General features: G+C 39.1%; 1 protein-coding gene across 1 annotated transcript in view; it reads right to left on the reverse strand.

The window, feature by feature from the left end:
* Positions 1–2,030: 2,030 nt before the first annotated feature.
* DRAM1 (DNA damage regulated autophagy modulator 1) overlaps positions 2,031–13,070 on the reverse strand; it is a 29,637-nt gene continuing 18,597 nt past the window's right edge. The window contains exons 4-7 of the mRNA XM_090043238.1: positions 10,025–10,202; positions 6,542–6,600; positions 4,531–4,623; positions 2,031–3,401 (exon numbers count right to left, since the gene is read on the reverse strand). Of these exons, the coding sequence (XP_089899364.1) occupies positions 3,357–3,401; positions 4,531–4,623; positions 6,542–6,600; positions 10,025–10,202 (375 nt within the window). The 3' untranslated portion in view covers positions 2,031–3,356. The remainder of the gene's footprint in view (positions 3,402–4,530; positions 4,624–6,541; positions 6,601–10,024; positions 10,203–13,070) is intronic.

Consider the following 13,070-nt stretch of genomic DNA (forward strand, 5'->3'; position numbering starts at 1 on the left):
CTCGTAGACCAGCCAAAAAGTGAGCTCATAGACCAAGAGTGGACAAAATGGCAGATCCGGCCAGCAGCCAAATTCCATTTCTCAGCAGCCCCTGACCACATGGCTGGGGCTGGGCTCCATGGTGACCCCAGTCACACCTGTGCTGTGATATTGTAAGGCTGGGATTGCCATGGAAACCGCCCCAGCCACGTTGGCAGGGTGTGTGGCAGGGCAGGGCAGGGGCCTGCTCCTGAGCCGCTGGGATCTTGCAGCAGGGCAGCTTGGTCCGGGGCCAGGGCAGAGCCGCAATCTGCAGCCTGCATGCTCTGGGCTGGGGCGTGCAGGCAGCAGATTGCAGCTCTGGCCCGGCTCATCCTGAGAGCAATCTGAAAGCAAGGAGTCATCAAAAGAGTGAAATTAAAAAAAAAAAAAAAAGCATAAAAGGCAGCAGCAAGAAAGTTAAGTGTGTTGTCATTGTCACCATCATAAATCCAGCCTTCAATACCTGTCTGGATTGTCCCAGCCAATGATGCACTCTTTGCTTCAGGAACTGCATGGCAGGCATCTATTAGCTCTGTGGCAGGAGTAGAGCAGCCTGAGCTGCTCCTACTCTCATCACCTTGGAAAGATGCTCGGGGGGTTTGAGGGCTTCAAGCCCCCAGAGTATTGGCTTGCTTTCCCTGCTTACAGAGACGGCCCCCAGCAAATCTGGGGTGCTCCTCTATGGGTAGGAAAGTCAAGATTCCCCACTCAGCCAGACCCCCCCCCCCCCCCGTGTTTATGGTGGATGGGTCTAGGTGAGCGAGGAAAGTGGGAAGATCACATTGCCCCTGGCCCTGCACCACCAATGCCAAGACAAGGAGCAACATGTTTCCTCCAGTGAAGCGGATCAGCTGTGCCACAACATTGTGGCACAGTTGATCCACTTCATTTAGCAATATCTATTTCTAGCCTACTGAATCACTGTTTGAGCCTAATAGTAGTTACTTTTTTCCTAAGAGCAAAGGGGGAAATTGGGTGGGAATTGCCCATTCTGTCTCAGCCATCTCCTTGATTTGATTTTAAGTCTGACACAGTGAGCGTTTTTCTTTCAGTTGGAGCAGATTATAAAAATAGTCTAGGTAGTAAATAGCAGGTGGTAATTTTCTGCATATTTCTTCTCAACTTTTAATTAGGAATGCTTTCCAACACTGAAGCTTGGAATTGAATTGTTTTGTTGACCATGAAGAGCCACTGGAAATGGATATATTGCTAGCCCTCAACCTGATAGAATTGAAGTCTTGCTGGTCAGCTTAGAATGGAGAGACCAAACTTTTTCACTTATGATCTACCTTAACGAAGGTAGATCTATGTGACTTGGTTGTTTCAGGATAAAACTGTCACTAAAAGCAGGGGTGTCAAACATGGCCCACAGGCTGGATCTGGCATACAGAGCTGTCATCAAGCCCATGGGGCAAGAGAAGGCCCATGAGGAACTCTGAAGTCTGCATCTGGCCTGAGGAGGGTTAAACCAGTTTGAAACCCCCAACTTTAAAGAATTTCAGTTCCTATTGCATGTCTATATTCATTTTTTGGCCAGGTAAAAATTAAGTACTATGAACTGATCACCATATCCAGTTCATTGAGTTAATGAATGTCAAGACATTTCTGGTACAAATTTGATTTACTGAGATTTTTTTGTTTTGCCTTAGAAGTATTACACCAAACTATGAGCTAAGACAGAAGAAGATGGAGAAGAAGTTTTCTGGCAAAAAACATACCTTATCCTAGGACTGCTGGCATTTGTAGTGTTTGGGCTGTGCTTTCAGGGACTGAGTTTCCCAGAGGAAAAAGAAGAGCACAGTTATCCCAGTGGTTCTCAATCACTTATTTAGGCAGAGTGCTAAGTCTCTTTCCACTTAAAATAATACAGAGCAAAGCACCTCAGAAATGCACGAGACCAGGAGTAAAAAGGAACAAAAAAATTCTTCAAATGGAAGAATGGACCAGTTAAAAACCATCCATACTGGCTCTCAACACAGTATTTAGTCAAAGAAACGGAGACACTCAACTGATAGGGTATTAGGTTTAATATACTAATTAAAGGACACATAGCAGCTAACAAGTCTTAAACATCACTCTTAACTGATAACTGACCAGACATCTGATAGAAAATGAATCCATACTCGTCAATTATCAACATTTCTACAAATGCTTGTTGTCATGACAATTCTGATTTTTGACTAATAGCAGTGTGATTAGTGCACGATAAGAGGCTAGTGAACAAGTATAAATGCTCCCTTTTTTCTATAGTCCATAGAGAATATTGCTGGTTTCAGCTACCAGAAAGCACAAGAATCTGGTTGGTTGTAATACGATATGATCTTTGATTGGTATAATGATTGCAGATTTTTCAATTCACAAAGAATTCTTTGAAAAAAATTAAAAACATTAATGGCAAAAATGTTAGCAGCAAACATGGCATATTTCAACCTCAAAAGCCCCTCAGTAATGACTGTCAATTCCTTTATATAAATTAAACCTGCTAATGCATCAGTGCTTTCCTTTTCCCACTCCCTCACTTCTTTATGACTGTAGAATAAGCTCTCTTCCTTCCACTGTCACTAGTGCATATATTAATACATATATATTGGAATAATTTTGCCCTGCTACAAAGTTGGCTGTAACATGCTAAACCTTCCAGTTTTCCTAACAGATCTTTCAGAAAACTAATATTGTACTATACTTTCCTTCCTGCTTCCTTATTCAGTATTATGTTTCTCATAGCCACCACTGAAAGGAGGTGTTAACCTTCTCATAGAAAATAACTTAAGCTGAGCAGAAATATTTTTCAAGCAATATAAACAGTTCAAACTTTCAATATAAGATACTTATCCCATTATCCTGAATGCGGATTATAAATCATGGAATACTGTAACAAATCTACAGGCCTTTGAAAAATACATCTGTCTGCTCATAACATGCAAATCACGTTTTTCCTTTCAGTTCAAGATTAGCATTATGGATCAGATGATAACAAATGGAAAACAAGAATGTGTCCAAAAAAGAAGAGTTGAAGAGCCTCCACATGTATGAAAGACTTTGAAATTGCAGGTCACCTTTTGGTACAGTATTCTTTTTAATTATCAAACGGTATAAAAATACAAAATATTGCAAGGACACAGACTAAAGAGAACCCTCATAGGGGAAAAGGAAACTTAAAAATATTCTTCATTTTTTAAAAAAAAAAGGTTTTGTAGATATGATAACATAGATTGCAAAGTTGATTGCAGTGGTTTTCATGTCAGCACTGAAAAGCCGTTTCTCTGCATCATTTTCTTCAATAAGAAAAAAACTGTATAATGTTCATTGAAAAAAAACCTATAATGTCTCTCCTATCAGAAGTCTTCATGTATTTCTGTTGATATCCGTAAAGTAACTCGCTATAAGAAAAATAAAACAAGATCAGTTAAACATCATAACATTTCACAGTATTTCAATGTACTGGACACATGAGTAAATACGTTGGTATATGCATGGCAAAAAAGTGTGATGCGAGGGTTTGAAACAAGGAAAAGAGGAATGCTTTTTCGTTATAGTCTGCTATTTAATTTGGAATGAAGCACTTTGGTTTTCTGTCTGTTGGTAGTGTGAGAGCGGTTGTGATCTGAAAATGCACTGTGTTTAAATTACGCACAGTACTGAGACATAACTCTTCTGAGTTGCAGTCTACATATTGTTGCAGTCTGTGTATAAGGATAAGAGACTTGCTTTTTAATATACCCACCTTCTTCCATTTATTTAGAATATAAATAGCATAAGTATTTGGTCATGTCTTCAGCGCTGGAGCTCTTTAAAGGTTTGTGCCAATCTCTGTGTTCTGCAGACCACTGCACTGTGGGCAAAAGTGACTTTATGGCCAAAGCCTGCAAGTCTTACAGGTGACAGAGAGAACCGATGCTCTGTGTCTAAAAATCCCTCACGTGCAGATACCATTTTCAGAAAATAGATAAACAGTTGGTGGAATGGCAATAAGTTTCCAAAAGGACCAACAGTAAAAATTCTGGCCTTCCTGAACTAGAAGAAACATTACTGCAACCTGTATTCTTCTGTGGCAGCTGGTTCACTGTGACTTTATGAACCACTGCTTTTTCTGAACACTGCCTTTTGTTCTCCAGAACAGAAACCAAGTCTTCATTTTTAATAATTGAAATCCCTGGCTTCTATGAAATCCAAGACACATGCTCAGCTTGTATGTAAACTCAGTAAAACATGAGTTAGACCATTTATCTTATCAGATGTACCTTTACAGGGCCTACGCAATTAAGCAAGTAAGTAACTTCACTCATTTACCAAAATGTGATCTGGATCTGATGCCGAGTACGTGATATTATAACATTTAACTTTGAAAGCACAAACATTCATGATGAAAGGACAGAAATAAATCATGTGGTGCTATAAAATCTTCATCTGGATTTCTGACCTTTTTACCTGAACTAGAATTTCCATAGTACCTATTAATATGTAGTCTGTAGCTCTTTTTAGGTACTATCAAGACTTATAAATACCAACCTGAAAATCTCTAATGAAGGTTAAGAAGTAGAAGACAAAGCCGAAAGCCACTGTCCATTCACAGATTGCACTCACAAAATGATAAATATACCCCTGATGAAAATGAGAAACAAAACAGACTTCCATATAAAACATTAAAACAAAATTCAAGTGGAATGCTAGACAGCCTGGTAAATCAAACAGAAGTAGAAATCCTCTTCCGTGTACATATACAGAATATAAAATACTTTCAAGGCTGGGATTTGCTTCAGTTTTTTAGATTAACCAATTAACCTATCCTCGATGTTTGACTAGTCAAAAGGCATTTACAGTAATGAGCATCTTCTAAATGCCTGTAATGAATTAATAAAAGCTGTTGGGCTATAATGCTTCTTCTACCCTTATCCTTTAATTTTTTACCATGTAGCTAGTTGTCATGGAGGGGAAGGAGAGGGGTTGGATGATATAACCTGTTTATTTCAAATCCTGTGTACAATGTTCAAATGTTTTAATTCCAGATTATTCATTGGGGTTCTAAGGTGCTGAAAGTCCTTAACAGTCAACTTTTTCAGGAGTTGAAAGCTCCCAACATCAGAAAAATAGATCCTTCAAAGTATTGTACTAGTGGAGGAAGGAAATCTTTTACTTAAGAATGTAAACTCCTTTGGGAAGGACTCTCCTTGGATTCCTGGTCCATAGTAAGAACTCTACATTATCCATACATTGTAGTATTGTAAAGTAATAAAAGTATAAGAAAATTAGGGCCTGTATAAGTAGTACACAGGATTCTTGAAGAATTGTTGCATTTAGTTTATACAGTATCTAATGAATTATAAATTTCCAGAGTTCATCAACTTACATTTTGAAGCAAAGAGAACTTTTAAAATAAAAGATCCCTCCATTTCCAGTTAGATTAATGTTTCTTTATAAAAATGTTCAACTGCAACAAAGATTTTGAAGCTCTATATTGACTCAAAAAGGTCTGCTCAGCCATCACTTTCTGAAAGCTAATATAGCCTTAGGCTTTTACAGAGTACTTAATAGGTTATAGGCTTTGCATACAGTTCCATCAAGTACAAATAGGAAGAAATAAAAACACAACGAATAGGAGATAAATAAGTCTACTTTGGCTATCACGTATCCTGCTAAATGTTTAGTTATATGTTAGGGGTATCATGAAAGGTCTACAGCAGCCTGAATTCAAGATACTCATTCAAAGCCACAGAAGTAAATGGAGTGAGGCCCCCAACAAATGCATTACATTATAAAGATGGATGGCCATCCTTATTCAGGGCCTGATTGAGGATGTTTCGTAAGATTTCTGATAGAAAGTCTCTTCAAATGGGACACAAGTAGAATAAAAGTGGATTCTTTTCAGCCAAAGTATACCATCTGCTTCAATAAGAAGACACCCCTTCCAGAAACACAACAAACTCAGGGGATTGATATTACTAAATATATCTTTCTTGTAAGACTTATCTTCACAGCTGTCTTCCCAATTTTGTTTTAAGCATGTTGCCGAGTTTACCCTTATTTAAAACCTCATAGCAAGAAGCAGACACTGCATTCTTTTACTTGATTTGTGCAGAAAGTACTCCCCACCATGGCATAGTTTGTCCACAAATACACTTTTAGATCCTTTGCAGTCCTCACCACAAACTCTCCAAAAGTCACTGAAGTCATGAGGCTTCATAAGGAAGTAATGTGTTGACATCACCTCTTTCTAGAAATGAGTTGTTATTACAGTTGTATATTTTGATTGTGGGAACTTTTAGGAGCTTGCTTAAAATGAAAGTCTGATGTTTTTGAGATGTGCTCATTAGCGATCTTCACAAGCCGATCTGTTAAATATTGTTGCCTAAATAGGGAGTCATTAAACAAATAACATAGTGTACAGGTTTGACAGCTTCTGTTTACTGTAATATAAAAATCCTTGTGATATTTGCCCTTATGTTTTATCTAGAAGTATATAGCATTGCAGAACCAAGCTATTAGACTGCATAAATAAGTTGGTTACCTAGTGAGGTTTTACCTTTTCACCTGGAATCCAATCAATTTTTGTTATAGAAATTCGTGAAGCAAATACAATCACTGGGGAAAATAGCATAAAGGAAACAATAACGAACTTAAAAGTTTATTTTTTATAAAGTGCCCAATTTCCTCTTCTGCAAGACTGAACAACCAGTTACACTATAGTAAAAAACCTTAATATTACAAAGCCAAGCAAACAAAATATATTTCTCAAAGGGGATGATCATAATCAACACAGCACGTGTCTCTGAATAAATAAAGTCACTATGGGTCTTCTCAGAGTCAGATGGATGTGAGATGAAGCATTTCTGTTAGAATTTTGGCCTCACTCCTGTACTGTGAGCTATCTGAGCAGAGTCTTGCATGGTAAGATGCAGAACCCCACAGCTTCATCCAGCCTCCAAACGGGTACTTAGATCTATTTGCATAGCTCCAAGAACTAGATGAGGGCCCTTATTCAAAAATCCTTCACAGCAGCAGAAACCAAGAACACACTTAGCTGTGTGACTGAAATGGGTAGTCATTTTCTGTTCAAAGTAATAAATAGAACATTGTGGGCTTCAACATGAAAGGGCATAGTAGGACACTAGGGCCATGCTTTAGTCAACCTTTGGTTTGGGCTTGGAATGGCAAGAGACAGCCTATTGTCAGGGGATGAGAGTGACGGTAATGCCTTAATAAGAAAATAAATTGTATGACATCCCTAAACCACAAGCCTCTTTGGAACCACCCTTCAGGTAGTTGAAGGCTGCTATTAAATCCTCTCTGTCTTCTCTTCTTCAGATAAAAATAAATTCATATACACTTTCCTTCCAAAGCAGGGGTGCCAAACTTATATGGCCTCCATGGGATAGGTCTGTGGGCTTCATCTGCTGTGTAAGTTTGATCAGCCAAGAATTCAGTGTTGCCACTTCTTAGCCCCCAGAATCACAGCTGCTGCAAATGTCAGTATGGCCAGGAGCCCAAGGGTGAACGTTACTGATTTTAATTACTAGCAGCAACTAAAAACATTAGATTTTTGCAGTGTTCTTCACTCTGTGGATGCTGGCTATGCTGATGCTGTGACTCTGGGAGCCATTGCATTAATGCTGTGTGTTTGATACCCCTGCTCTAAAGCAGCTATTACTTGACATGTTGAAAACCATTGGTCTGATTCTGTATGGCACTGCTTATGTTCTGAAAACATTTTCTAGCCTGAATCACGACTAATAGTTTCTCTGTGGTTTATTTGTCATCAGATCTATAACATGTTAATGCCTAGTTATTAACACTGAGGACAGTTCTCAACTGTCAATTGAGTTAACTGCTAAGTCAACTCAAAGGGCAGTATCTTACAGTTCGGTTATCTGTACCAGAAAAGTAAAACACAAGCTGGAACAGGTGATCTCTTTTCTGGAGAGTTGTTTTTTTTTGGGGGGGGGGAAGGGGGGGTTGTTTTCTTTTTCAGATAAATCTAGTAGTTGTTAGTACTAATGAGTTTATATTGTAACATGCCTATTAGTCTGAATACATGAATAGAACAGTTAGCTCACTAACAAATACTTTTCTTTATATAACAGCTGATTTTTATTGTGATAAAACACTAAATTTAATATAAAAGAAATGTTTTCAGTTCTTTTGACAGGAATTTCTCAACAAAGTTCCTTTTTCTCATGAAGACTGCTGCTGCTTTAGGAGAAGCAAAATCATGACAGTCATCAATAGATGGATTTTGCAACATGGGAGTATTTTTTTTTTTCTACTTTGGCCTTTTTTAGTTTCTCTATTGCATTACTGTCATAATAAACCAAACATTAATATATACCCAGACAACTAGTTTTCTGACCTCTTCTTGTGGGCAAAACTATTACAAATCATTATAATCTAAACCATTCTATGAAATACATTGACATGAGAAGGTAAGTGTCTAGACATATTTTATAGCATTATTACAGTGTTGTAGGTTATACAGCATTCTGTAAATATTTACTGCCATTAAATAGAAAAGTTGTGAATCAAAAAGCAAGACTGGCAATAACTAGTGTTTTGGTATGGGTTAAATCATGGGTGGGCTAAGAGTTTTCTGCAATATGAGCTAGACAAGTTGTAAATTTCAGTGCTGGGGGGACATATCCTAGCTACTGAAATGTATGTGTTCAGTTCTTGAATGCTATTGTTGAATGCTATTGCATACACTATGGTGACAAGGGTTTTAAAAATACCTAGCTGACTAGCCTTTAGGAAGATGGCTGACCATGAGCACCAAGGAAAAAAAATGACCTTTTGCCTTTCATAGCTTAGATACTACGATGACAAAGGAACAAACTTAAGGTTTTAACCTTTTCTTATTATTTTGCTCCCCTTGTTAACCATCTAGAATTGCTTATGGCTGTGGTGCTCAAACTTTCAGGCTGTGGGCTGGATGACTGATGCAGAGCTAGTCCATGGGCCGAACCCTGCATAGGTTCGGGCCCCACATGCCCAGAACCCACCTTGTGCTGCCTGGGTCAAGCCCCACACATGCAGATCTTGCCTGGCTGTGGTCCTGTGTCCCAGCCCCATGCACCAAGATTGGGCCCTGTGCCGCCCCAGCCCAGCAAGCCTGATTTAGCATGCAGGGCCGTGCTATCTGCCTGCAAGGGCTCACCCAAGGGTCCAGAAATTTGGCAGTTAGGGTACGGCAATGAATGCTGCCAACCACTCTCCTGCTGCCAATTTTTTGGACCCCTGGGTGAGCCTTAAGGACCAAATCTTCCCGACAGGCTGAGGATTGAGCACCCCTGACTTTGGCATTTATCCAAGAGACAGTTTAGGTGGGTGGCTGCTTGCCTTCTCAGTTAGAGAACAAAATGGGGCTCAGGTCCCTTCTGCAGTCAAAATAACTCTCTAATGGATGCTGCTTCACAGGCCAAAGAGAAGTGATGTGCATGGACCTTTGGTATAAATGGCCTGCAGTGTGATACTTGGTACAGGATAACCTTTTGTACCTGCTTGCTGAATTATTTTGTATTTTTATGGACCAGCTTTCCTTTAAAATAGAAATTCCTCTTCTCTCCTTCCTTCCCTCACTACCAAATGCACAGAAAATGAGCATGAAACCTAGGCCATGAGCAGACTATTACACAGCCTAGTGTAATTTATATAATTTTGTGTACCGATGTAATTTTATACCAGGATCAAGAAGGAACAGAAAGCATAGTTAGCCTGAGGGAGCATGCAATGTAAGTGGCTATTGCTGCATCTTGCATCTAGGTAGCAGGGGAGAAAGTAATAGCAACTTTGCCTTTAGCAAAGAGACAGCAGCTGGTAAGGTCTGGCAGTAGCCATTCATGTTATGGATGCTACCCACTTGCTAACCATGCTACTTGTATACAGTATAAATCAAAAGGGAGTCCCAGGCAAAATACGCTAGCTTAGGTTTTATCCTTTTTAGTAGTGCTTTAACACCAGAGGAAGAACATTTAATACGTAAAGATAAAACATTGTGAAACGCAAAAAAGGATACTGGGAATGACAGCTATGCATGACACTACAGAGATGCTTATCCGTATATAACATATACAGCGGCTGCTCCATTGTGGATATGATTTGTAAGAGATGATAGACTGAAGTGTAATGTATACCACACCAGCACCAAAAGCCATAAGAGCTCCTCCATCATGGACGCTGGGAACAGCTAGCTCCTAGAAACATAATCAGCACAATAGTTACACATTGTATCGCAGTAAAGCATGAAAACCCACTGTAAGACCGAAGCCCCATTGTGCCAGGCACTGTACAAACACAAGAGTCAGACACAGTCCCTGCTCCTAAGAGCTTACAGTCTAAACACGCCAGACTGATCTAGGGTGATAGAGCAATAGGAGAGCAGAGAGGGGAAGTGACTTTCCCAAAGGTTCATTACAGAGCTGGGAATAGAGTCCTGGTCAGAGCCCTGTCCACTAGATTACACTGTCTCTCCTACTGAGAAGGGATACAACATTTGCAGCAAATATTTCATAATACAGATGAGAAAAGAACAGGCAGTTTTGTCAGTAATAGCGTGTGGATAAAGATATATTTATAGCACTTTGAAAAAAAGGAGGGAGAGCCAGTGCTCCAGATCCAGCAACAGCTCCTATGCTGCGACTTGTGTGCATTAGCCTGTAGTGATACAAGTGAACTAAATTGCTCTTTGACCCTCGATTTAACCAAAGTTAAAGTTCGAGCAGTTTTGCTATACTTATATGGCTGCAGGATTATGCACATGTAGCAGTTACAGTTAATAGCTGCCTCCTGGTCTGGAGCAGCAGCTCCTTGTCCCCTTCTCAAGCTGTAAAAATGTACCTTTGTCCATCCCATAGTTGTAAACCTATTTCACAGAAGTGTCAATTTAAAGATGCTGGCAAGTTAAGTACTATGTCTACAACACAGGTCCAACTTCTTTCCCTTCATAATATGGAGTCATTTTCTCCGTTTTCTGCCTTATAATGGTTTCTTTTCCTTGAGTTGTTTTAGCTATCTTTTGTTTTACTTCTTTCTCTCCATTTCTCCCCCTCTCCACTTTGTCCTCTGTTCTCATATTTTTAAATCATGCTCCCCATTATGGTGCTTGTGTGTTTCCTCTTTGATTCTTATCTTTTTTCCCTTTCGCGTCTTTTCCCCACCATCCTACTCTACACCCCTCCATCTGTATATGAAAGCAACACAGTGTGGAAACTTAAGCAAATGTAATAGTAAGCATTGCTACCCATGCTCTACTTTTCTGATCTCATTTCTTTCTCCTATTGCTCCCACTCAGCCTCCCCAGAACCCATCAATACCTACAAAAGGCTCTAACATTTTGCCAGTTTTCTAAAAAGAAAGCATGCTATCCAAAAATAAATATTCCTTTTATCTAGAGGCAATGTCTAAGATGCTCAAACCCACAACTAAGATTTTTGCTTTGCTTAATTCTTCATCACATTGAGGAGTTTCTTCACCATGTTGAGGAGTATTCAATGGTCAGTTTTCTCTGAATTTCACACTAGTAATTGTTTTTCACTTTTTAACCCCAGTGTGATGTAAATAGACAACAGCCACCTGACTTATTGCTACTGTTCACTTCCATAGAAAATCTTTTGCTTTTAGGGGACATTGCTAGCTCTCTTATCCTTTCTGCCTGGTTTAATGAGCATTCAAGAGAAATGCCATTAAAATCATGCTTTCTACTCAATGTTGTTCTATATCAGAACAGAATTTAAAAAGTTAACTTTTTACAAGTAATTTTGCTAATCAAAAATTCAAAACAAATGTCATGAGCTCTGTATAGATGAAAGCAAATCATAAAACATTTAGCATGTGTGACACTTTACAGTTAAGGTTTTCTATAAAACATGTAAAAATTTGCACTGAGAGAAAATAAAGTGATGTCTAGGAGTCTCTCAGCTCTACTGTACCATTTACGTGCAGGTTCAGTTCAGTAACCAGGGAAAAAATAAATGTTCAGGAAAGGTAAAACAAAGAAACAAGAAATACGCAACATAAAATACTGTATATGAATTTTCTAAATGAATTAATGTTGCACCATAGTTAGGGGCCTGCACAAGTTGTGGCAAGACAGAGGGTTTTTCATGGCTTGGTTGTGATGTGCAGCGCTGATTCTGAGGGCATTTTGCAGTGGCCCTGCCCCTCGCCACTGATTGCCAGAGGGTGCCTTCACTCAGTCCGCATTACTACCATGTTTTTTTGCCTCACCCCTCACTGCTGATCAGCGGAGGGCACTTCCATTCAGTCTGTGTCACTACTGGGGTTTTTTTGTTGATTTTGTAGAAAATCACGGCCAATGTCAAATTTTCCAATGATCATAGACAATGCTGTTTTTCATAGTTTATGCAAAACCATGATTTAGATAGGTCCCTAACCATAATCCATTGGTTAGCGCACTAGACTGAGCACTCATGAGACCTAGTTTCTCATTTTAGCTATGCCGTTGATCTTTTGACTCTAAGCAAACCACACAGTTTCTTTGTGCCTCAATTTTCCCATGAGTAATATGGGGATAAATATACAGAGCACTTTCTACCCGGGTGTCCCAAAAAGATACAAAAGCCAAGTGCTGATGCTGTTCAACTCACATGCATCTCAGAATGTTAAGCACCAGTCCTGCAAAGTGCTGTGAATCCATGATTTCTATCCAATCCTTGGCAAACAAGAGTGTTTAGAAATTTCTGCACTGCAGAAATGGAGTCCTTACTATGTCTTGTATGAATTTATGAAAAGTCAAAATTTGGGGGAGAAAATATGGAAGAAAGAGAAATTAAAAGATGAAAGCATAAACTAACAAGAAATAATATGGGAGAGGGAGTCAGGCAAGAATCACAATACCTCGTAATGGGGTTCCCTCTTTGTGCTGTATGTCAAAGTTTTATTTTCCTGACCACACACTATTTTTATTTGTTTCCTATTTTTCTCCTTGGTTTTGTTTTCTGATGCAGACGATTTTTATTATGTGGCACCAGTGAAAGGTGATCTTAATCACTACAGTAGTAATTTTTTTTCTTTTGCCATCTATGAACCAAATCCAAGAGTAG

Source organism: Crocodylus siamensis, chromosome 4, assembly GCF_052110815.1.
Source record: "Crocodylus siamensis isolate JL-2025a chromosome 4, ASM5211081v1, whole genome shotgun sequence".
NCBI lineage: Eukaryota > Metazoa > Chordata > Crocodylia > Crocodylidae > Crocodylus > Crocodylus siamensis.